This window comes from Dipodomys spectabilis, unplaced genomic scaffold (genome assembly GCF_019054845.1).
Source record: "Dipodomys spectabilis isolate Male_0828 unplaced genomic scaffold, ASM1905484v1 ptg000076l, whole genome shotgun sequence".
NCBI classification, from domain to species: domain Eukaryota; kingdom Metazoa; phylum Chordata; class Mammalia; order Rodentia; family Heteromyidae; genus Dipodomys; species Dipodomys spectabilis.
The window spans coordinates 8,260,400-8,285,724 of NW_024870753.1; the positions used below are offsets into that span (position 1 = coordinate 8,260,400).

Genomic DNA, 25,325 nt, shown 5'->3' on the forward strand with positions numbered 1-25,325 from the left:
CTTTCCCCCCTTCCCTCCTTTCCTTCCCTCCTTTCCTTCCCTTCTTTCCTTCCCTTGGACTATCAACATATACTTACCTAATAGTTTTAATCTGTTCTTAATTAACTGGTTTTTTTTTCTCAATTTGGGTTTTTTCCTCTCATTTCTCCCTTTTAAGATTTAAGCATTTTCAGCCTGACCCTGATCTCAGGTATCAGTAAGAACCTATGACTGTTAGGCTCTTAAGGAAGGGCATGTGGAGTGTTAAGACTCCAGGTAGACTTTCAGCCATTCTGGAAGCACGGGCAGAGTAGTTGGCTCTCTCATATGCGATGACCTCACTGTTAACCGCCCTCAGCATTATGTTCACCATTATTTCCAAAATATGAAATGGGTCAGGCTCCAGGTTTCTTTTATTTCTACGTATGAATTCATTTCCTCACATCTTTCATTTTTATTACTTTAAGCTATTGGGAATAAAAGCCTGACTATGAGGAATCAAATAGAATCCAGGGCCAGGAGAGCAGAGGGTCAGCTAATGAACTGTCCGTGGTGTGCATGAAGGGGTGACGTGGGAGACTGGAGAAAGGGCTTTCCCGCCCCTGCCTGTGCCATCCATCCAATGCCCTTGCTTTTGCTTGCACTTTGCAAAAAGTGAGTGGGAAACTTTAATCAAAGGTAACTTTGATTCCCAGTTCTTCTGTGAGGTTTTGTGATGTCATAATTGCACAGTTCTTTTGTCTTAATTTAGTTACTCTTATAGAAAACAACTCTGCCTACAATCTATGAGTAAAGTTCAAGTGTCAAAACCTCCAAATTGCCTCCAAGTCATATTTTTTGCAGAAGCACATTTGAAGTACTTTTCCTTTAAAAGCTAGACCCTTGCCTACTCTGACATCTTTTTGTTTGCATTCCTGTCCCTTTATTAATCAGTTGTAACACTTTGCTTTAGTGTGTATCTTTCTTGGTCCTCCATGTTTACAAGTATGAGACAAGAAATACTTAGCTTTCTGCAGGTGGAAAGTAGGCAGGGAAAGTATTCTTTGGAGAATGCAGCTGCTCTCTGGTTGCATCTGACCTTTTGACCTTTGTTACTTAACTCCTCCAAATTTCATTTCTTATGAAATTTTTCCTTCGTGTATAGGTATTGTGTTTATTATTGCCACGTGGCAGATGCTTATTCTCTTGATGCACTTCAGGTTCAGCATCTGTAAAGCCTTTGGCTCAGGCCTACTGAGCAGATCTGCACTTACTGCGCCCCTACAGGTGGAAGCCAAAGGGTTTGAGGTAGATGAACAGGGCCTACTCTCCGCTGCTGCAGACTTTAGCTTTCAAAATCATAAAGATGAGCCATGGAGATCCAGCCTGGTAGAGAAAAGAACAATTATTTTGTAGTCACATTTTCCTGACAGATTTTTGGAAATAGAGGGGGAAAGAAGTCTAGCAACAGTGTCACAAAGATTAAAACTGTGGGTGCTTTGTGTATGTGCGCTTAAGTGCAGATGAGTTTGAGAGAGCAGTGTAACTGAGCCGGGTGCTTTTGTCAGCCTGGGAGACAGTTGGATGCATTCTTATTTTTTTGGAGTTGTAGGACCCCCCCCGCTTTCCCCAGCAGAAGGCAGAGTGAAGAGTGAACACCTACACTTCAATCACAAGTGGAATGGTCATAATAAGATATTTTATATAAGAGTTTTATGAAATGTTTTTTTTACTATCAGAGACCTGTTTCTTCCCTTATTACAGGGCACGGTGTTTATCAACTGCAGGCATAATTTCTTTTCTTATATGGCTGCATGTCAAGAGAACTTCTCTAAGTCAGCTGATGTGGGTATTTTTAAGGCATTGTAACTAATGGTTTTAATGATTGCTGAAAATTTTTTTATTAGAAAAATGAATACAATTACTGGTGTTTTAGAGTTATCGAACAGAAGTAAATGAGAAAAGCTTTTTGAGCATGTGTACTTACAGACTCACTTGGGTGGCTAAGGAAAGATGTAGATTTTTTTTTTAAATTGGTGCTGTGTAGACGCTTGTAACCAAACTATTTTTATAACAGGCCCAGAAGGAGGAAAGAAGAGATGATGGACCTTCAAGTCCCCAAGACTTGTGTAATGGGTTATCAGTGGCTTATCCATACTTTAATATTAATTTCCTCCAGATTGAGTGGGAGCAAATTATTGACATTTATGAGGCAAAGTGCTGTCCTGGCCAGTATTACAGACAGGCTGTTCCAGATACAGCATATTATTTTATTCTTATAACTCTGTTATAAGAAAGGAAGGGATGAGCACTTTGATTTTTCTTTTTTTTTTTTTTTTTTTTTTTGTCGGTCGTGGGGCTTGAACTCTGGGCCTGGGCGCTGTCCCTCAGCTCTTCAGCTCAAGGCGAGCGCTCTACCACTTGAGCTACAGCGCCACTTCCAACTTTGATTTTTCATTTGGCCCCAGAACTGCTGAAGCTACATCACTTTTGAATCAAAATTGTTGAAATATCCCAGGTTACTCTAAAGAAAAAAAGTCCAGAGTCATAAACCTGTCGTTGCCGTTAAAGTGTTGTAATTGTCCTTCCCACCATTGACAGAAGTACATAAAAAAGCAGCCTCCCCTTGTTTTTGTTTTGTATAAGATTTTTGACAAAAATGCAGCACAACACATAAGCCCACTTATATATAGTAAGACCAAATGTTATTACTTGGCAGGGTGGGGTGGGGGGCAGCCGTGAATGTTAATTTTAAAAAGGAGAAAAAAGCCGTGCTGCTACACTAGCCGTGATGACGGCGCAGAGGGTATTTTTTGCACAAATTGGTGGTGCCCGCCTGAGGCCTCCCACAGATAGCTGTTACTAACGCACATGAGCATGGCTTGTATCTGGGTAGTGCTGTTTCATGGGCACCGAAAACCTGAATTCAGAATCCGCCGTTCTGAGCAGTGTCGTTTCCGTTCATGGATGTGATTTTTCATTTCATGTTGGATTGAAAATGCAAACTGCTCTCCAGACCATCCAGAAGTGCTGTGTGTCTCCAGATGTATGGTGAACTCTACTGTTCTTCATAGGTGCTTCCTTAAAATGTATGTCCATTGTAGTGGTGGAGAGGGACTGGACTCTCTCAGGCTCTTGCCAGTTATCTCCTGCAGTTAATGGAAATATATACATATATATCTATATATATTTTATTTAGAGTATAATTTAAACATGAAGGTCTATTCTTTGCACTTTTTATTAATATACAGAGAGATAATCTTTAAAAAATTAAAAATTCAAGTCCATTTTTGCTTTGTGTTCTGATTTTTTTCCTGGAGTGGTGGGTCAAAGATATGTGTTTATACAGCTAAAAATAGACAGTGATTGGTTCTCTGGTTATGTTCTCTGGGGAATTGGTCTACGCCAGGAAGTGCCTGGCCATTTGAATGAACTGGACTGGGACCTTGATGGAAGTGAAAGTTGCAGGAGAAGGATTTGGAAGAATGGATATTGCTTTTCTGTGAGCAAAATTTTATACTTTTAACATGTCTTCTGCCCTCCATTTTAGTTCTGCTTCTTGACACATTTGGCACTCCTTTTCCCCCAGTAAGACTGAAAATCTCATTTGATGAAACAAAAATATAGCCGGTTTTTGTTCAAGGGCTACTTTTTTTTTCTTTTTGAAAATAATTTTCTAGAAGTATTAGAGAGTTTGAGCTCTATCTGCTTATGAATAATTTCTTCATTAGCTATTGTGAATTAAATTACTACTGAGAAGATACAAGCTATACTTTATTTCTATATTTCAAAGGCAGCCCATAAACTGCTCCCTAATGCTTCAAAAAGGCCTAATATCTAACCACTTTTAATTTAGGATTACATCTGCTTCCTATTCAAATTGCAAAGAGTGGTAACTTTAACTTTTGTGATGAATTCTATTTAATCATATTTGTTTTGAGCTTCTCTGAGCACTTACAAAGTAGCCCCATGTATCTCCATAGCCCATAACCTCTGGACTGAACACAATACGAGGTTGACCTTCCAATCACACTTTCCTTTCCATCTCCTAGGAAAAGAAATTTCTGTCTGTCATCTCAGTCCTGCGAGGTCAGCATTGTCATCCCCATTGTCTCACTAGTGGGGATATGATGGACAAGCAGATTAAGTCACCTGCGCAAAGTCACACGATCGGCAGATGTCAACAAGACCAGGATTCAGACACAAGTAATTTGCTTTATCCATGCACTGGACATTGAATCTATACTTGTGTGTCCTCTGCTGAAGTTCTCCTCCATCCTTGGCCCCCAACACCTGCAGTGTTAGGTTTTGTTTAGCTAACATGCTAAAATGAGGCAGTGTTCAACATTCGTTCACTAAATTGACTCTGAAATGGAGTATCTCTAAACCAAGACTTGAATATGCCCTTGTGCTGATTTTGAACGGTGATGTGTTTGGCACATCTCCCGTCCCCCTGTGTCTCAGGTACCACACTGGGTGCTGGTGGTAGGTGCTGCTGACATGACTGAGTGAACCAGTCACGGGATGCGCCCAGCACCTTTAGAGCTTGGTTTCAGCAGAACCAGTGGTGAGAGAGGGCGTTCCGTTCCAGCTCAGACTTGTATCCAGGAGGCCCACTGTTCCACGGGAACTTAAAATTGGTGTTTCTTTAGGAAGGAAAGGAGTTAGCTCATTACTTACTAGAGCCTTTATGGTTTTGTTGTGGGAAAGGATGAGGCTGTAACTGATGTAGCATTCAAGAAGGAGTCTTGTGGAGAATGCAAGTACTGCAAAATGGAGCAGATGTGTTGTCTATTACCATCTGCAAGATCTAGCTTCACCAAGTACTTAAGGTGCGGTTTGAGTCCTTTGAGTCTTCCACAGGCTCCCATGTCACTGAGTAACAACTGAGGTGTTAAAATAAGACCAGGAACAGGAGAAGCAGACATTAACAAATGCAGACTACAGAGGGAAATGTTTAGTGAAACATCAGACGCATTTCAGGGCAGGTGTCAGCTGTACTTACTGAGGAAATATGAGGGCAGTATGAACGGCTTCACTTGTTAACATTTTGTTTTAAATTTCAGATTGTCTGACAAGGAGACTTGAAAACATTTAAATTCAATTTTTAAATAGATAACATGTACATGGTCCAAAAGTCAAGCGATGTAATGAAGACATACAATTGAAAAGCTCCATTCTATGGCTGTGCTCCATCTTTTATTCATCCCTTGTGTGCATATACAAGAATCTCATAGTAGACAAGAATCTATATTCTAATTGTTCCCGCATAACACATGAAGGGTACTGTATTAAGCACTACCTTGCCTCTTGCTTTTTATTTAGCCTGTTACCTATCTCAAAGAGCTCTAGTAGAACACAAAGAGTCACCTCCCTTTGTATATACTATGTTTACCTTGTATATAGATGGACCATAGTCCATTTAACCAGTACCCTATTTGCTTGCTTTTGAGTTTTTTCCTTCCCTTTCCATCTCTTCCTCATTCCTTTTTAAATTAAAACTTTGATTTGCTGTAGTAAACAGCGTGTGTTCTCTGGCATGTTTGAATACATCTGTGGAATGTATTCCCAGAGGTGAGATTGCTAGATCAAAAGGTCAGAGTATCTGTAATTTTGATTTGTGTCAGTCGTGGGGCCTGAACTCTGGGCCTGGGCGCTGTCCCTCAGCTCTTCAGCTCAAGGCTAGCGCTCTACCACTTGAGCCACAGTGGCACTTCCGTTTTTTTTTTTTTTTTCCTGCTTAGTGGTGCTGAAGAATAGAACCCAGGGCCTCATGCATGCAAGGCAAGCACTCTACACTGAGCCACCTTCCCAGCCCCTGTAATTTTGATTTGTATGTGGATATTGCCAAACTAGTCTCTACTGAGGTTATATAAAATGAACATTCTCCCCCACTCCCTAGTTTTACTATTTGTAATATTCCTGCAAAGTCAAAGACTGCACTGGCCTTGGGCTTGATGTGATTTCTGGTTAGTGCAGCCAACCTGGCCTTCTCCCCATCAGGCCATTGCAGATCCAGGCACTTACAGTCAACAAAACACAGTTGGTGAGCCACCATCTTGCTTCCTTGGTGAGATTCCACCCCTTCATTATTTCTCGTTAGCAATATATGAACATTGTTTCAGCAGAGTACTCATGAAAAGTGATGGATTACTTGCCCTAAAGTCCCATGCTTATTGTCTGTCATACGTTTTCATCTGAATTGGCTCTTGTCCCCAAGTCTCTTGTAGAGGAACTGCATGGGGTTCTTGGGAGGATAGGGATTATACTATGTCTGCCTCTCCACTGTTGTTTTTAACTTTCTTCCAAATCAGAGCGAGGATACTCTCTTCAAAGGGATGCTTCACCCACTTAAGCAAACACATGGATGCTCAAGAAGCTGGCATCATCTGAGTTGTACTATCTGTACTTCCCCAGCACATCCCAATACCATGGACTCACTACCATCTTCTGTACCCAGATTTCCTAGTCAGGAGCTACTTCACCTGAAATTCTATACGTGTGCAATAGACCTTCCATGGTGCTAGTTGAAGCCCCTGAGCAAGAACAGTATACTCAGATGTGTTAGACAAACACCTGAGGAAAGAGTTTAAAGGAGATTCTGAGGTTTCAGCCCATCAGTCAGCTGGAACCATTACTTGGAGCCCAGGACAACATGGTGGCAGCAGGAGCTGCTCATCTCTTGGGAGCTAGGAAGTAGAGTATAAGGCAGAGAACACGCTATGGTCTCAAGGACCTACCTCTCCAAACAGCCCCCCTTTCTACAGTTCACCACCTCCCTGCAGTCAACTCAGATTTTGAATTGATCAGTGGACTGACTCACTGATAAGGTCAGAGCCCTCATGATCTAGTCATTTCCCCAAATCTCTGCCCTGCACATAGCTGGCATCGGGACCAAACCTTTAGCACATGAGCCTATTTGGAAGGCATTTGCATCCGAACCTGGTGGCCCTTTGTGTTACACTATGAAAGAAGGACCACCATCTTTGTAAGACACAACCTTCTTGGGTGACAGACTCCAAGCCCCACCTCCACTCCACCCTCCTCTGGGCTAAATCTTAACAGAAATCTTTTTTTTTAATTTTTTTTTTATTTTTTTATTTTTGTTTTTTGTCGTTTGAGCAGAACTCTGGGCCTGGGCACTGTCCCTTAGCTCTTCAGCTCAAGGCTAGCACTCTACCACTTGAGCCACAGTGTCACTTTCAGCTTTTTTCTGCTTATGTGGTGCTGAGGAATCGAACCCAGGGCCTCATGCATGCAAGGCAAGCACTCTACCACTAAGCCAACTTCCCAGCCCTTAACAGAAATCTTTGTCCACCTCATACACGCCTGTATACTTTTAGACCCAGCAGCACTCCGGTCCCAAGAAGGATGAAAAATTTGATATGGGCCAAAGGGGGTGGGATATTAATATTTCTGAGTAAACAGGGAAAAAAGATGATTACTAATTACTATGCCATTAGCAGTTTTTAAATAAAATCAACTGCTTTGCTCCCACACATTTAGGTTGCTACGGGACTCAACGCAATCGGGATTGAGCAAAAAGATTTCATCTCTAGGTGAGTCTTGGATTTGAGTTTAATTCACTGTACACCAGGCTCCCCCAAAACTACATTCTGTTATCCAAACCTGCTCCTTTCAGAAGGAAGCAGCCATGTGTCATCTGTGAATGGGTATATGGAGAGGACTCAAGTTACTAGCAAAAGAATAAACTCATTGTACAAAACCTACTGAATTATCACAGGTTTCTGGGGGGCTTTGTGGGGAGGGGAATTAAATAATTTAGATTACAAATTTAGTTTCCCCAACCCTCTTGTCCATTTTAAGACAATCTGCCTGAAACCAGAATTGTCATTTCATTTTTGTGATCTTGTCAGGGAAAAATGTGGAGTAGTTTTTAAACCCCTCTTGGTTTACAAAAGAGTGACTTGCTAACATTTGAGTTACTGTTTGCTTAAGTATCTTAGGTAATGTGGTTTATGCCAAAGCCAATGACACTAAATGCTTGGGAGCAAAACCTAACATGGATGTTTTCTTCTGTTCACTGGACTTTCTAAATCCTCTGCCCCATGCCCATCCACTGCCCCTCCCAGCCTAGAAAGTCTCTTGGGACATCAGGAGGGACATCCACAACTTGCTTGGGATTTCTTTGTGGAAATTTCTGCCCACACTTTAGGTGCCTTATTCATTTGGTTTGTACCTAAAAAGTTTCTTGGCCTAGAGACTGTAACAGAAAGAAAGAAGGAATAAAACCTAGAAAAGGTAAGGAACATTTCTTGAAATACCTCATGCAATCCTGGGAGAAAGCAAAGGACAGCCTTTTCAAGAACAGATTTAAAAGAGCGAGTGGGGTGGGGGTTGTAGAAAACTAACTTCATTTAAATGTTAGAGGCAGCAGATTTGTTTGCAGTTTTAATCCCAGGCCTGGGGATGCTAATTCTGTAATGTTATACAGTTGCCTTCTTTTGGGTACAAAGGGAGAAGAGGGGGGTTCTTTTGTGTTTTTCTCTGCAAAGTGATTTGATCAGAAAGAACCAAGGTTTCAGCTCCAAGTACCTGACATTTCCATCTGAATCTACTTTTTTTTTTTTTTTTTTTTTTTTGGTAAGAGGTGGTGGCTGGGGGAGGGGACGGGGGAGGTCTAGTTTTTCAGGAAAAGAACCTTTCTACACAATCCTGAAACCGATCTTTAGATTTACTTTTCCTTGATCAATAGGAAGGGGGGGGAGGGAAGCTTGATTGCAACTCAACACTTACCTGACTGTAGCACAGGATTAACTGAATTTTTAGTTTTACGAGTACAAGATTCAGACATCCTTTCAGGAATCAGAAATAATTGGCAGCAAGTTGGGAAGAACTAACATGAATTCTTGTTTTACCTAATTGTGCCTGGTTTACTAAGCGTTGGCTTTCATATTTCTGACTCAGTTCCTCCAGCCTCTACAAAACAGGTTAGTGACATGTTTTTTCCCCCCTCCATAAATACAAATATCTAAGTGAACCTTATGTGCTGTTCTCTGCATTGCTTCCCTAAGGACTCTCGTCTTGCGTTTGTTTGGCACCTGCCTCTGCTAGCGTGTTTGATCTCTTCTGAAATCCTTGTACACAGTTTTCAGCAAAACTGACTACTGTTGAATATGTGCTTGAAATTGCAATGTGCGTGCTTGACAACTGGAAATCTGCAATAAAATGCTCCCAGGACAAACGCATTGCTTTCCTGTGAAAGTTTGGCTGAAGAGTTTCGATCACTTCAAATGATTTTTAAAAAGAAAAGAGAAAAGGAAGTTTATTTATTTTTAAGGATGCCCTTGGGCTCAGGCTTTGTGGTCTAGCCATGTACTTTGGTGCTTATTGCGCAGGTGTATGTTGAATGTGGGGCTCGTGAGTGAGTTTGCCTCTCAGCTTTGTGGTGTCATGCAGACCGCCCGTGCTCCTAGCAGAGGGAAGAAACACCAGTTGCACTGATTGTAAACTGCCAGTCAAATAAGTTCAGTGAACTCGCTGGAACTAATCACTTACTTGTGCACTGGGTGCTACTTTTATTATAATTCTAATGAACAACCTTTGTGTGCTTTATTTTTTCTTACCGAAGTAGCTGTTATTCATTTTGTGAGGCAAACATAAGTGGATCTCTTAAATCACAGAGTCTTTGATAGCTTGTGAATCTGGCCAGTGAAATACTAGGTGGGTGCCATAGCACATAACAGTTATGAGAAGCTCTCAACCCTTACCTAGAGAACCCCAGGGAGTGTTAGCCTACATTTCTTTGCTCCTGATTGATAGAAATCCTGTTATGACAAGTAGGAAGTCCAGGTCTCACAAAGGACAGGATTTCTGGCTTAGAAATCTCAGGGATGGGTGCTACTCAGTACTCTCTCAGATGCACAGAAGATACCTACCTGCCCTTGTTACCAATTGCTGCTCATTGATTTCCAACAATTTGCACAATCTCATTGCACTTCCAGACTGGCTTCTTTGGGGTTCTAATCTGTTCACAAAGGGTTGAAATAAGGAACTGTGCCGGTCCGGGAGTCCCAACCTGACACAGAATGACTGATGTTGTGATGTGAATTTGCCCTAGGATGGTTCAGCTGTGCCTCGGGATTTGCCACCAAGCACACCTGGTGTTCTGTTTACTCTGGCAAGCTGGGGATTTTTTTTCTTTTTCTTTTTAAAATTCCAGGATGAATTATTCATCGTTGCTTAGAATTTGGGTCTCTTTCATCTTCGCACTTGTACAGCACCAAGGTGAGTACTCCCGAATTCCATAAAGCTTTTGATTAGCATGCTCCTGAATTTATAAAGAGACGCTGTTGTCAAAATCATAATTGTGAGGGCAGGCGTACATGCGTCTACATATACAACAACAGAAAATGCAAATTAAATGCACTTGTCAAGTGTAAAATACAGTAACTCTGAATGATACTCCCTTCCAGTCCTTTTTCTTATTTAACTTTGAACATAATTTGTACATTACCAAAGAAGGTCTTTAAAATAATGCAAGTTATTTCCATTAATATATGTAACATACACCTCACCCATTTTTCCAGTCATTGATTACCATCAGGCCATTTAATGGGTGTTGGAGATTCCAAAGACTTATTTTTTTTTCTTTTAACTAAAATTTCCTAAATTTTAATGGCCTTGATCTTGATGATGTGGATGTCAGGAAATGTATGACACAGACAAAAAAAAAGTCTAAAGCTATAAGTGGAATAAGATGAGGCAGTCCTCCACTTCCATAATTCTTTTCTCTGTACAACATTGCTCTGTTACCCCCAGAACGGGTAAGTAACAGGCAACATAAATTTCCTTCTATTGTTTGTGGATTTGAGACAAGGCTGGTCAACATAGCTCTTCCATTTTGATGACTGATTAAAATTCCAAAGGCTCTTTCTTTCTGTTTTGGGTTTGTTTGGTAAGTTCATTTGGCACATGGTTACAAGTCTCTGATGAACAGCTCTGAAAGCCATGTGCATGCAGGCCTGGGTAGAATGAAATAGTTATAGCATATAAATGATAGCATTATTTGTTGCATGAAAATACCTCCCATGCCTGTGCCAAGAAAATGCATGTTGTTTAATGAAAAAGGCTCCTTGAAGCGTACTTAATGTTTACTGTGAATTCTCCAGCCTGCCGTGAGCATGGTAGGGGTGATCTTTCTTGCATTAATTCTGGCACTCTTGCTAGGTCATGCTATCCATATGTATAATGGCTTTGGAGATGGAAATCGCAGTAGTTTAAGCCCCTCCCTTTTGTTAAGTACCCTTTGCAATTCAACAAATATGTATGGAATACTCACAATATTAAGTCTACTGATTTTTATATTCTTCTTGAGGTTAATTTTTAAACTGTCCACTATTCCTGTGTCATGTCGCTTGCCAGCTAGGGTCACCTAGAGAGACAAGATCCTGGGAGTTGCCTCTCATTAAGTTAGGGACAGGCTCCTTCTTGAGGAGTTTTGATTTCCCATCCCGTTGACAGATTAATCAGTGCTGTCCCAAACTCCAGACCCATCCCATAAAAATGATAACGATTCCATGTAAATTTGAACCCTTGTTCTTACTTGGGCGTGGCTCCCAAAAAGGCTTCCCATGAAGGAAAGCCCTTAGCATGACTTCATTTCTTGCTATTAATTCACGGATGCCATCACCCTTCAATTGAATAAGTGCTGAGTTTAATGGTAGGTAGGGTAGGGGTTGGAAGGATTTTTTTTTTAAAAAAGCTCTTGTCTTCTAGGAATTGGGAACTTGTGACCATTATGTAAATAGGACTGTTGGAAGGTGCTTTTTCTACTACTGATTGTAAGGACAAATTCAGCCAGCCCATGGCCCAGGGCCCTGGGGAAATCTAATCGGTCATAGCGCCCCCTGCAGGTTAAAATTTGGTTGGCTTCTCAGAAATTTCAGGGACTTGGGAAACAAGGCTTATTATAGACTAAGATCAGACTCTGCTCCACTCTTGCTGACATTGGCCGGCAGAAAGAGATGAACTCTCTGTTTTAGCAGCTCTCCCGCTCCCGCCTTCAGAGCTAGGGAGCTGGACCTTTGCCCGACACTGCTGGGCTGCTCCCTGGCCACTCTGTGCTCTTTTTTCCTGAGTTGCTGTCTGTTCACTAAAAAGTTCTCAGAGGAGCATGACAGCCCTGGGACAGTGCCTCTCATCCGATCAGCTCAGTCAGTGCCACCCGGGTGCTTTCCCCCAGGAGAGGGCAGACATGAGACTGAGCCTCAGCCTCTTCGTGGCATCCCCAACTACTTCCAAAGCTGTGGCCCGGAGCCCACGACGGGTTTGCCACTGCACCAAAATCTCCAAACAAATTTTATAAAAGGGGAAGATGTCCTGTTGGTTAATTGTCATTCAAGGGAGGAAAAAGATCGTGGCAGAGAAAAGCATTTACTGAAACAGAGATTATTTCACAGCTGCAATGGACCAAATGTCCAGGGAGGAAGTGACATTGTGAGTGTGTGTGATGACATCACCTTGGGCTGAGAGGCTGAAGACGAGAGTGCCTTTCGTGAAAAGCAGCTGGGCAGCGAGCCTCCAGGGCTGGGCTCAGTCAGAGTCACTCTCGGGCCAGTTACAGACTCTTTCCTCCCACTCTTGCCCGGGAATTGATTGCCTTCTGGTATCTTCTGCCTTTTGGCTCCAGAAAGAAGGGTCTCTTCTCAGGAAAAGCTTCCATAGTTGAGTTCTTGGGCTGGGAGGGAACTAAAGGTGACCACCGCCACCTTCTCTCTGCCTGGCTATCTTGTCAAGACACAATCCCTCCCCAAGCATGGCACACAGAGAGGCTCGCTCGCTCGCCACTCAGTGCTTAAGAACTCCAGGCAGCCTGGATGTCACCACCTAGTAGCCAGCTGTCACCATTACTCTCCCCAAATGCACAAACACAGGAATGGAGCAAAATGGGCTTTCCCTCCCCTGTTTCCCTTTCTCCCTGAGTCAGAAGAATCATGCTCTGGTTATAGCTGAGGTTTAGGATGAGGAGAAAGGTCATCTGACTTGCATTTGGCTTGTAAGCCATATTCAAAGAAGCTGGCTTTATCAGGCGGAGGAAAGTAGCCTGCCAAATGGAAAAGACAGGTGCCCTGTATCTAATAACCATCTCTCTTGACAGTTCAGCCCAGGGAGCTCATGTATCCATTTTGGCAGAATGACACCAAAACACCTAAAGTGGACGATGGGAGCTCATCTGAGATCAAGTTGGCCATCCCGGTTTTCTTCTTTGGCGTTCCTTACCGCACTGTCTATGTGAGTACAAAGGCAGCCAGGGGCTGCCTCATGCTTCTCTCTCCTTTGTTTGTCATTAAGGAAAGCATTTTAAATACCCTTTCCCAGGGCTCTGGGAATGGAGGATTTATTGGCAGCCCCAATGAGAAGTTCTGAGATTTCATGAGCTGATAGGTTTTATGATTAAGAAAGTTAAAGGTATATTTAGTGGCTAATGTTCATAGCAGAGGAGTCTACAGCACCATAAATTGCTCTTGTGGGTGATTAAACACAGAAGCGAAGCAGCCCCAATGCCATGAACATTATTTCTGCTACTCCACAAGCTAAAAAGATACAGGGAGCCACACCGGGAGCCGTGCCTTGTCCCTCTCCCTTCGGGGCTTGTGAAGCGTTTCCACATCTGCTGTTCTTGGCCTGCCTACCAATTTGAAGTCATACTGGAATGCTCTCGGAGAGATAATCAGCTATGGTAGGAGGTTGTCTGCTGAACTGCCCACTGTCGTTCGGTCTGCAGTGATGCCAGAGGGTGCCATTGTTAAGCTGGGGCTAAGAAGGGACTTCGTTTACTGTCAGAGTTCTTGAGGAGCCTGCCTTCTAGCTCACTGTGTGTGTTATTTGGTGGCCTGCCAGTGAGACTGTTGTATTGAGCCGCCAAGCCCGTCTTTATCTCTGGTCTTCACGGATGGAGGGAGGCGTGTGTAGATCACGGGACATTCCTTTTTGTTCTGCATCTTGCTCTGGAGGGGGTAAATAAAACCCTTCCCACCCTTCTCCTCCTCCTCACATTCACCTCAGGACTGGCTCCTGTGACAAAAAATCATCCTTTCTTCCCTTGCCTTACCAGTACTTCCTATCTAAGCAGTAGGGAGACCAGCCCTTGCATCACGTGGACCCTCTTAGCCAGGTTACTTTCCAGGCCTGTCCCAAACCTGCTGATTCAGCACCCCAGGGAGTGGGAGAGGGAAGCCCAGCACCCAGTTTTGAGGAGCCTTCATGTGAGCCTGGCGCTCACAGAAGTTTGAGGCCCACTCATCTAAGGTAGCGCCTGTGTGTTTTAATTGCATCCATTATTCCCTAAAACAACACATTCCCCTAGCACCCCCAAGCTTTTAATGTTGACCTCACATGGGCCTCCTGGTCTGTGTGTAAAAGCTGACTGTGAGTTTTGCAACGTGTTAACCTGATTTTGGAGATGGGCGGTGACTACAGGACTTTGGTTCTGGAAGCCTTAGGCTTGGGCCTCCAGAGCAAAGATATGTATAGTTAACGTTCCTCTTCTTTCTCCACGCTAACAAATGTCGTGTCTTAGTTTGTGACGCAGAGCCCGAAGCGTTTTTGCCCTTGCAAAAGGGCAGACTGTAAGTTGGGGGCAGATTACCTGAGGGGAAATGGTTCCCTGCCTTTCCAGCCCTGTGAGTTATGACATTTGTGGGCCTTTGGGTTGTTCCCTGTTTCTTGAAGACAGCAGGCTCCTGCCACTCTGATTCCTTGTCCTTCTTTCCAAATCCAACACTCTCGCTTCTGAAGCACTCTGAGGTGCCGTTGGTCCAGGTAGAGAGCCCTTGCCTATGGGATTTGGGTCACTGCTGATGTTCATGCCCTGATAGACCCATGGAGAGGAAACCAGCCATTTGTTTTCTCCATCCCAAAGTAGCATGTTCTCCCACCACAGGTGTGTCTCATGCTGAAGCCCTCTGAGCCACCTGGTTCAATCAGTGCCTTTCACTTGCAGGATTGTTTGCAGTTTCCATGTGAATGGAGGGGACAAATTGGCTTGTGATTTGCAGTAAGGATTTGTCATTTCACTAGGCCACTTACAAACTGGGAAAGAATCACCATAAGCAGATCCATTACATATGCAATGTAAGCTGCTCATGTGTCAATCTTTATATAGCCATGGTGCAAAGAAGCTACCAACATACCAGAGCCAGGATGGAATGAGGGCATCAGTGGGACTTAATCTTGTCCTGGTCTGAGGACAGAAGTGGCCTTGACATCACTAGGAATCACTGAAAGCCAGGTGCTAGTGATTCACACTTATACTCCTATAATCCTGGCTATTCAAGAGGCTGAGCTCTGAAGATAGATTAGATCCCAGGCCCTGAGTTCAAGCCCCAGTACACACACACACACACACACACACACACACACACACACACACACACACACACACACACACACACACACACACACACACACACACACACACACACGCGTGCGCGCGTCTTTTAAATGTCTCATCAGGAGCAGATAGAGTTCATTCTGATACTTGAGTTCAATGAAGGAGCATATGATCTATCTCTGAAATCTACCATTCTTTCCCCATAAAATAGGAATCAAGGTCTACTATCAATCTCCTTGCTTTTGAAAATTGAACTTTTGTTTGTTTTCCCTGTCTCTTTTGCACCTGTGACTTGGAAGATGTCTTCATTGCACCAGCGACCAGTAGCATCTGATAAATGCAAATAGAGATAGGCTAGTGAACGTGAAAATGAGACTGGTTTATTAGTAAGAAACAAAGCCGGCTACAAATTGAAAGTGAAAGGGAGCCAGTGAGTGTGTCTGGGTGTATACAGACTCCTCATTTCTACGATGGGGGCTGGTGTCGATGGGTTTTCTAAATCAGTAAGTTGATGGTCATTTTCATCCATGGGACGAGGCACTTGTCAGGTCTTAGTTTGTGACTCTGAACTTGTCCTGATTTCAGATCCATCATGCCCAAACCGCTCTCATTTCTGTAGGTCAATAACAACGGTGTCGTTTCCTTCAACGTGCTGGTGAGCCAGTTTACACCAGAATCCTTTCCCCTGACGGATGGGAGGGCCTTCATCGCCCCGTTTTGGGCAGACGTGCACAATGGAATTCGAGGCGAGATCTATTACAGAGAGACCATGGACCCCGTCATCTTGAAAAGAGCCACCAAGGACATCAGGAAGTACTTCAAAGACATGCCAACCTTCTCTGCCACTTGGGTTTTCATTGTGACATGGGAGGAAGTCACATTTTATGGCGGCAGCAGCACCACACCTGTAATCATTCAAAATTTCCACTTTCCACTTGCTATTCCTGACATCTAATTCTTGTCCATCTTCTCTGCTGTGAAGGAATCTAATTGGGAGAAAGGAGGAATGTCAGCTTGCTTGAGCTAAACGAATGGGTCTTGCCACCCACTTTCCACAGAGGGAAATATCAGAGGAACCAGTCCAGTCAGCGGTGACAGTTCAGATATTTCAGATAAGTCCCCTTGATCACAATCCATTACCAATATCTTAAAAAGAGCCTCTTGACAATGTTCTTGTAATACATACCATTGTACTTGCAAAAGAATGATTAGGGTACTGAGCTCATTCTAAGTCTCGTGTGTAGGGACCCAGGGAGGAACTCAAAGGTTTTTTGTTGTTGTTTTTCTTTTCTTTCCCGAGGCATGTGTGTTTCTCTTCATCAGTAATTCTCCCCCTTTCCTCCTCCACAAAATCTAATAGAAAAAGCAGTGTGCCAGGGTTGAGTACAAATAACCTGGCTCATTTTATTATGTTACAACATTTTTAAAAAATCGTGACCAGGGCTGAAATTATTCATATTTGATGTTAATTAGAGTGGGCAGTTAAAGCATTTCATGGATAAAGTTTCAACATCTGCTCTGAAATCCCAAATGAGCAGTGAAATAAAAGTCAAATAAGAAAGATGATCACTGGCATTATCATAGAGATAATCAACTTTCTGCATAAGAGGACAGACTAGAGTTTGCATAAAAGCCTACAGCTTGTTTGAGTAGCTGAAGTAGCAGACCCGTGTCTCTGAACTGCATAATTCCCCAGTAAGCAAAGAGGCTCTACCCTCTTCTTTCTTAAGATTAGTTCTAATTCCATCTGTTTTCCAGTTTCCTTGGCAATGAGTCAGTTGTTTAAGGGTAGAACAGAAACACTTGAGTCAGAGAGAGGTTAAAAAGTGCTGCTCTTGCAATCTGTACCTACATTGATGCGATGAGCACATTGTGTTTTAGCACTTTCTGGCCACAGCATCTCAGAGCACTTTATTGCTAAGCGGTCCTGCAGAACAGAAAGACACAAGTTTAAACAGCAGATTCATTGGCTGGAAATCACCTCTAAAGAAGCATACGTTTCTCTCTGTCACGTTATGGATGGCTAACGACTCCTCGGGTGATGTTTTATGTTCTTTTAGCCTCATAGCTTACAACGTTAGAATGCAGGATGCCAGCAATCCATAAACTTTAAGAGTCTGGGGGTGGGGTGGAGCGGTAAAGAAGAAATGCCCGTCCAATGCTGACCACATTTTTTTTTCTCCAAAAAGACCATTGGCCATAAAAGTGGCAAAATAATTTAGATATTTTTCTGATTTCTACTTTGGAATGAAATTTCTGAAATAGTTGAGATCTTTTTTTCCATGAGCATCAATGATGAGCTCTAAGTGCTTTGAGCTCCTTGAGGAAACCAAAACAAAACAAAAAGCTGATGGAGAAAAACCGAGCTGCAGAAGTAGAAGTGTCCCTTCCTTTGAAATGCCCTTCCCACCATCAGGCCAACCAAACACTGGGCTTGGGAGATCATTTTTAGGTCCAGAAAGTATCATGAAAGTCTAATAGAAAGGGACAGGGACCCACTTACTTCATGGAAAGGGAAATCAATATTTACTAAGAGTTTAGTGCCTGGCTGTAATAGGCTACTTTACATATCATTTAATCCCCATAAAAATGTTCCCTCAACAAGTACTAGCTCTGCTTTCAAAATGGCAAGAAAAGGGATTTGAAATCTCCTAGGAGGCAGAGCAGGGTCCACACTAAAGTCTGCTAACTGAATCCTCAACTCTCTCCAGGTCTGGTTTAAATCCTCAGAAGCAAAAAAACAATTCTGCAAAACAAGATTTCACAAAAACAAAACAAAAACAGATCCAGAAAAATCTTAAAGCAAATGTTGAAGAAGCTGGGGTTGGGGCGGGGAATGGAGGGGAATAATGAGCAAGTGGGAGTGTGTGATACACTCAGCCTCAGGGGGTGGCATTAGGATGGCTGGTGAGTTCCTGTGACTTCTAGGGTGAGAGAGAGGATGCTCTCAAGACTTGATTGGACCACAGGTGCCTCCAGTACTGTTTTGGAGGAAGGACTTCATTTCCGAAGGAGAACCCTGGTCTGAAAGAGGATGAACTTTAATCCTTGTGTGATCTTGACTTTGCCTCGGTCTCTTGAGCTTTGTAGTAATCTTGGGTTTATTGCTTGCTCATCTCCGTGTCCCACTTTCATTGAATGGGGCTGAAGAATGAAGGCATGTACCTGGGTGACTCTATCCTAAACGCCATCAGTTGCTGTAGGCAGGGGGTTGGGGGCGGGGAGGAGAAAGTCCTTTACAAACAGGACTTTTCTTTGCTTGCACCCTGCCCCTCCCTGGGGCTGTCTGAAATAGGGAGAGCTGGGGCTTCCAATATCCTCCTCTCCAGGTTGATTACACAGGATAGGGACTCCAGCCTTCCTCTGTGTCTGGCAGAGATGTTTCCCGGGATGGTACCAGGTGGCTGGGCAAAGGGCGAGGGTTGAATGGAGAAGGGTCAGCATGGCCTGTGCTTTGAGCTCTGATTTCCTGTGCATTTCCTGAAAACACTGATGATGAGGAAAGGGAAATCATGAAGGGTAGAGCTTGACACTGCTTAATTCTGAGAACCATTTGCAAGGTGTGTTCAAATTTATAGAACATCTTTGTCCTTAAATCATTGAAAATTAAGACAGTATATAAGAATGGTTGCGCTAAGAGATGGACTGGGAACTTCTGGCTGCAATCCTGTTTGTGTGACTGGGTCACTACAAACCTTCCAGAAACTCATTTCCCTTACTCTTCAGTTTTCTTAGCAATAGGGTGAGAATGGGCTCAAACATCGCCTGCCATATATAGCATTGGTCTGAGTTACAGCTGAGCTCTGAGGATTTTACAGATAGAAAGTAATTCATAAATGCTCAATTAGAGGAACAATTTCTTCCCACAAAGTGCTCTAAAAAAATCACTTCCCAACTTCCATTTTAAAAGGGGAAGACATCTCGTCAAGATCAGCAGTGTGTTCCAGGAATGGAGGAAGCCCATTCCAGAGGAGAATTGTATTTGCCACCAGAAGCAATCACTCATTCTTGTCCTCCTCATCCGTGCCCCACCCAGCCTACCATGGGAACCACCTAGCCCGGACAACCTCTTTCCCATAGTTTATTCTCATGCTGCCATCTATAGGCGATCTCCTATTATGGCCAGCTGGGGGGCCTCTCTTCTGTCTGGTTCCTGACAAGACAGGAGCCGAGCGCTGAGTCAGACTCCAGGTTTATCTCAGGCTATTTCTCTTTTAGATGCATAATCCCACACGGCTTGCTTTTCCCACTGGTGGCAAGAACAAATGCAGGGAGCAGGCAGAGCATGAGGGCTAGGTTGCTGAGCTGCTGGGGTGTGGGAGAGGGGGCAGAGGAAAGGGGAACCACCCCTTGGGACAGGACCTCTGTGCCAGTCATGAGACCATCCTGCCCATCTTGTAGGTGAACACCTTCCAGGCTGTCCTGGTGTCCGATGGCTCCTATACATTCACGCTCTTCAATTACTATGAAATCAACTGGACCACTGGGACGGCAAGTGGCGGTGACCCGCTGACGGGTCTTGGGGGAGTGATGGCTCAGGTAGGTGTTGGGTGGGGTGATGGCTCTGGAAGGTGTTGGGCGGGGGGGGGGGGGGGTGATGGCTCAGGAAGGTGTTTTGCATGTCACCCACAGATTTAATTCAGCATCCTGGCTGGATGGGGCCTACTAACAGTTTTTATATACAGTAAGCATGCACCTGTGCCTGGGCATCCCTGCTTCATGCCTGTAATCCTAGCTACTCAAGAAGCTGAGATCTGTGGATCGTTATTCAAAGCCATCTTTGGAAAGAAAGTCCAGGAGACTCTTATCTCCAATTAGCCACCAAAAATAAAGCTGAAAATGGAGCTGTGGTTGAAGTGATAAAGCACCAACCTTGAGTAGAAGTCCTAAAGGATAGCCACCAGGCCTGATGGATCTCACAGATGGACTAAGAGTCTGGACTTGTCCATCCCTGCCACAGTGACCTGGTGTGGGTGCACTAGAGGGGCTTGACATGCTTTGAATGATGGTTACTGGGAACCCAGGAAAGGGCACCTAGACTGACACCACCACCAAGCCATACAGCCAGCTCAGAAAAGGGTGTCTTGATTGTACACGTGCTAAGTTCGCAAAAGTATCTGGGTCAGCGAACCAATAGGAGGGACGCATTTGCTCAAAAGTGTTGTCTTCCTCTTGTATTCTAGGCTGGATTTAATGGCGGAAACCTCACCAATTTCTTCAGCCTCCCAGGGTCAAGATCCCCTGAGATTGTGAATATCCAGGAGACCACAAATGTCAATGTTCCAGGCCGCTGGGCATTTAAAGTTGATGGGAAGGAAATTGACCCTGCCAATGGTTGCACATCCAGGGGTAAAGCATCTTCTCTTCTCTAGAGCAAAGTGGGGTTTGCTTGGTTTTGATTGACAGGCGAGCTTTTCAGCCAGGAGGGCGGACTCCTTTCTGATGCCTTACCCTTCTGACATCTCTCAGCTGGGTGATGGGGATCAAGGTAATTTTAGCGTGCACATTCATCACCCCAGGAGCTGAAACGCTCTGTGTGTGTGTGTGTGTGTGTGTGTGTGTGTGTGTGTGTGTGTGTGTGTGTGTGTAACTTTCAGAACCCCTGCCTGCTGTGTGGATACAGCTACCAGTCCTGAACAACTCAGAAGTGCACCCTGATCTTGAGTGATTTCTTAGCCAGACTGACAGAAGGGAGCCCTCCTGTTTAACATTATTTTGTTGTTGTTGTCATCTCCCCTTCACGCTGTCTCTTCTTCTCTTTACTCTTGTGGCGCCATCTGCATTTGGTAGCTCCACGGGGTGGGCAAACTTGGAGCGTTGTCAAGTTTCTAGTAGGTCAGCCAGCACTTCCTTGTACGATTAGAAAGAAAGAATGGTGCTGTCTTTAGGGTAATGTCTCCTAAAATCCTTCCCGCAGCAGCAAAACATGAAGGGATTTGGAGAAAATCAAAGCTAGCATTAGGCCCCTGTGAAAATGCGGAGGTTGCACCCCAGTGGGTTTCCTTCACACTGACATTCAAAATGTGGAGCCTTCTTGAAACTGCCAAGACCCCTTCAGATGTGCAAAAGAGCCCCCGGACTCTCCCAGGAACATTGCCATGTGTAGGTTTCTGCCTCTAATATGCTCAAAAGTATTCAGAAAATAGGATTTCTGTTAAAATATTCCAAGTATAAAGGCTATGGCATCTCAAAGCAGGACATTGTTCACTCATTTATCCCCGCCTACCTACCTATCCATCTACCCGTCCACCCAACCTCATCTACCCATCCACCCCACCCCACCTATCCATCCATCCCACCGCATCTATCCATCCACACTCACTCATTCATTCATCTAACCACAGTTCATCCCCCATCTCCATCTGTCCATCAACCTTTCTATTTACCCACCTAACTAGTCATCCATCCAAGCATCCCCCAGTCCACCCACCTACTCACCTGCCCATTCATCCGCCCATCCACCCATCCATCTGTACACCCTCTCATCACCAAGCCAGTCATGCCACCATTGCATCTTTCTGAAGAATATTGTGAGAGCCCCCTGGGGGTGCCAGTCACTCTGTTAGGCGCCAGAGACCATCGCAGGAATGATGGTGACGTTGTTGAAACACAGAGGAAATGGGCAAAACATTTCCAGACATCAGAGAGCGTTTTGGTAAGGCATTATCTTCCTCCCTTGGGTAGAAAACATGGGGCCTGCATGTTTTGGCAGCCCAGAAATATCTCAGCCCTCTCTCTGGACCCAGCTTCAAATCAGAAATGCCATATTCATATGGTCCAAATACATGCACACACCCTAACTCTGCACTGTGCCTTTGCCCTGTGGCAGTGACATGTGTGGTGTTGCTCGTGTTCAGAGTAGCAAATAAATGGTTTAAGTCTAAGCTGGCACTGAACTGGATAAGGAATAGTCTAGTCCCAGGGCTCCCCTGGACTCCTGAGATTGGACCCTCTTCCATGATGTAGAATCCTGGGGGTGCTACCTCAGGGCCTTGCTACCCTACCCCCTCTCCGGCTTGGACCAGTGTGTGAGAAGTTGCACACTGGCACCCAAGCCCCTCTTCCATTTTATCTAAACATTGGAGGGCCCACTGGCCAAGGACCTGCAGCCTAAGTGCCTAGTGCTCAGTGCCAACCTCTCACCCCAGCCCTGGGAATGAAAGGCTTAGAGCATGGAACGCACTGGCTTGGAGAGCTACGGAGTTGGTCAGGTGCCAGCTGTGTACATAATCCCCACTTCACCTCCATTCTTTTCCTCCTGAGCTACGTAGGTTTGGTTTTTATATACAGGAAAATGCAATGTCCTTAAACAGACTGCCATGCATTTTTATGTGCCACTAGATGTATATCAATCTAATGAGACTGAGCTTTGGCCAGGGTTGTAGCAAAGAATGTGATTCCATACAGCTGCTTACTATATCATTTCACAAACACAGCTATCACAGAGAGTCTGCCTTTTGGTCCAAACCTCCTCTATTCAAAGGCCTTTTCCTCCCATTTATTGGAAGCCTGGAAAATGCAGCAAATGGAAATGGTACTAGACGGCGGCTGTTACAATCTATGTACCCTTGAACTAGTGCCAAAGGCAGTAGCAGATTGAGGGCCTGTTCCAAGCGCTGATGCCTATGACCTGCTGGGAATGTGAATAAACCTATTATCTCATTTTGGATACAATTCTCAATAGGTATAAAACATAATTGCCTGATGAAACATGTTCCTATGAAACAGATAGAGACACTCCTATCTTCTGCTCAGGTGGATGTTGTAACCCTGTGCGATCTGCAAGGCGTGGGGCCGGGGGGGGGGGGGGGAATTGTACTTGTTTGATGTTTGTTTTTTTTGAAATGGGGTCTTCTAGGTTATTCCAAGCTGGCCTAGAACTTGTGATGCTCAGCAAGTGCGAGAGATTTACTTTTTTAGAAACTTGAGCAATCTTAATTGAGCACTTACAAGCCATTGTTTTTCCTGGTGTGTGCTAGCCCTTACATATCTTAATATCGCACAGTTTGTCCCATCTCAACCAGACTTCCTTGATTTAATGAATTCTGCTGCCTCTATCAACCTGTGTCAGCTCTTGCATCCCATCAGTGTTCCCTGTGAGGCAGGTGTACAGGTTAGGAAAACTGAGGCACATGGAAACCAAATCATGCATCTTGGAAGTGACTACAGAGTTGTGACTCTTGCTGGACTCTTGACTTGAACTCCAACCAAAGCCTAGACCATAACCCCCAACCCAAAGGTAATTTAAGGAAGTGATCTTACAAATAATTTTTTTTATATAGCACCTTTCTTGAAGTCATCACCCCCATCCCCAACCTCATTAGCTTCTTGAGCTGGAATTCATCTGAAGTTCTGTCTAGTGGATCAAAAGAGGGAAGTACTAGACTTGGCCAGGCCCTAGAGCTGGGGGAAAAGCAACCTACTGTGGGTGTAAGTTCTGCCTAAGCAGCATCTTCAGGATTTATGAACCTTTGAAAGTGCCAAACAAGAGGCCATTTGCTTCCAAAATCTTTCCATGAAGTCAGGATTTATATCTATATGTTAGATACTTGGTTGGTGCTTACATCTTAGGACATACACTGGGCACCCAACAAATAAATGTCTGTTGATTGAATGAACAAATTAGCAGATAAGCAAACAGCATGGCTGAGTTACCTGGGTACCATGAGGTCATTCTTTCGACTATTCTTCTTCCTATTCCTGAGCAGAAGGAAGTAGCTCTCAAGTGTTATAGTCTTTCCCCACAGATGAAGTCAGTGTTTGTGGGTTTGCTCACCAGCTGTGGAACTGGTAATGCCAAAGAGCCTGTGCTCAATCCAGACTCTCTCAACTTGAAATCTTGACTTCCCAGGGAGTGGTCTTGGATGGGTTTTACTCAATGGCTCTTAAGCTGCCACTTGTCAAATGGGGGTGACAGTTCCCCCTAGTAGGTTCTTCCATAGATGATGTGGTGGAATGGAAGTGAAGCATTTAGCCCAGTGCCTGGCACAGAGGGTAAGTGCTCAATACATGTTGGCTCTGATGTCATTGTTCCTAGGACAGTTCCTCCGGCGAGGCGAGGTGTTTTGGGATGACCTCAACTGCACCATCAAGTGTCGCTGTCTGGATTTCAACAATGAGATCTACTGCCAGGAGGCCTCTTGCAGCCCCTACGAGTTGTGTGAACCCAAAGGCAAATTCTTCTACTGCAGCCCCGTGGAGACCAGCACATGTGTGGTGTTCGGCGAACCACACTACCACACTTTCGACGGCTTCCTCTTCCACTTCCAAGGTTCCTGTGCTTACCTGTTGGCCCGACAGTGCTTGCAGACTTCCAGCCTCCCCTTCTTCAGTGTGGAGGCCAAGAATGAGCACAGAGGGGGCTCAGCCGTCTCCTGGGTAAAGGAGCTCTCCATTGAGGTGAATGGCTACAAGATTCTCATCCCCAAAGGAAGCTACGGAAGAGTCAAGGTGAGAACCTCTCTGTCCCTCACAGGGCTGTAGACCTGTTAGAGAGTCTGCCGCCTGGGAAAGTGATCCCCCCACCTACTAGTTCTTCTGCTTATCTCTCTCTAAGTACCAAAGACGAGGTTTGTTTATTCCCTTTCTGACATGCAAGGATCTTGTAAGATGCTTTACTAAACCAAATGGCATTTGTAAAAGAACTCTGCTAAGCTTTCTCCTAAATATACCTATCCATGTTTCTTTTTTTTTTTGCTGGTCCTGGGGCTTGAACTTAGGGTCTGGCGCTGTCCCTGAGCCTCTTTTTGCTCAAGGCTAGCGCTCTACTACTTGAGCCACCGGGCCACTTTGACTTTTTCTGAGTAGTTTATTGGAGATAAGAGTCTCATGGACTTTCCTGCCTGGGCTAGCTTTGAACCATGATCTTCAGATCTCCTCATCCTGAATAGCCAGGATTACTGGCATGAGCCACCAGTGTCTGGCGTCTTTCCACTTTTTAATTTAAACTAAATTTGCATTCCTAGTTCTTTCCCTGATAGATACATGTGTGTACCTGTACATGAGCACATAC

General features: G+C 44.3%; 1 protein-coding gene across 2 annotated transcripts in view; it reads left to right on the forward strand.

Annotated features, from left to right (window-relative positions):
* LOC122110308 (tubulin-specific chaperone cofactor E-like protein) overlaps positions 1 to 25,325 on the forward strand; it is a 128,491-nt gene that overhangs the window by 49,791 nt on the left and 53,375 nt on the right. The window contains exons 8-13 of one of the 2 annotated variants that reach the window (XM_042682847.1): positions 10,142 to 10,206; positions 13,079 to 13,212; positions 15,933 to 16,220; positions 19,715 to 19,852; positions 20,497 to 20,662; positions 24,351 to 24,763. In XM_042682847.1, the coding sequence (XP_042538781.1) occupies positions 10,142 to 10,206; positions 13,079 to 13,212; positions 15,933 to 16,220; positions 19,715 to 19,852; positions 20,497 to 20,662; positions 24,351 to 24,763 (1,204 nt within the window). Of the gene's footprint in view, positions 1 to 10,141; positions 10,207 to 13,078; positions 13,213 to 15,932; positions 16,221 to 19,714; positions 19,853 to 20,496; positions 20,663 to 24,350; positions 24,764 to 25,325 lie in introns of those variants that run through there. The other variant, XM_042682848.1, reaches the window with a different exon arrangement.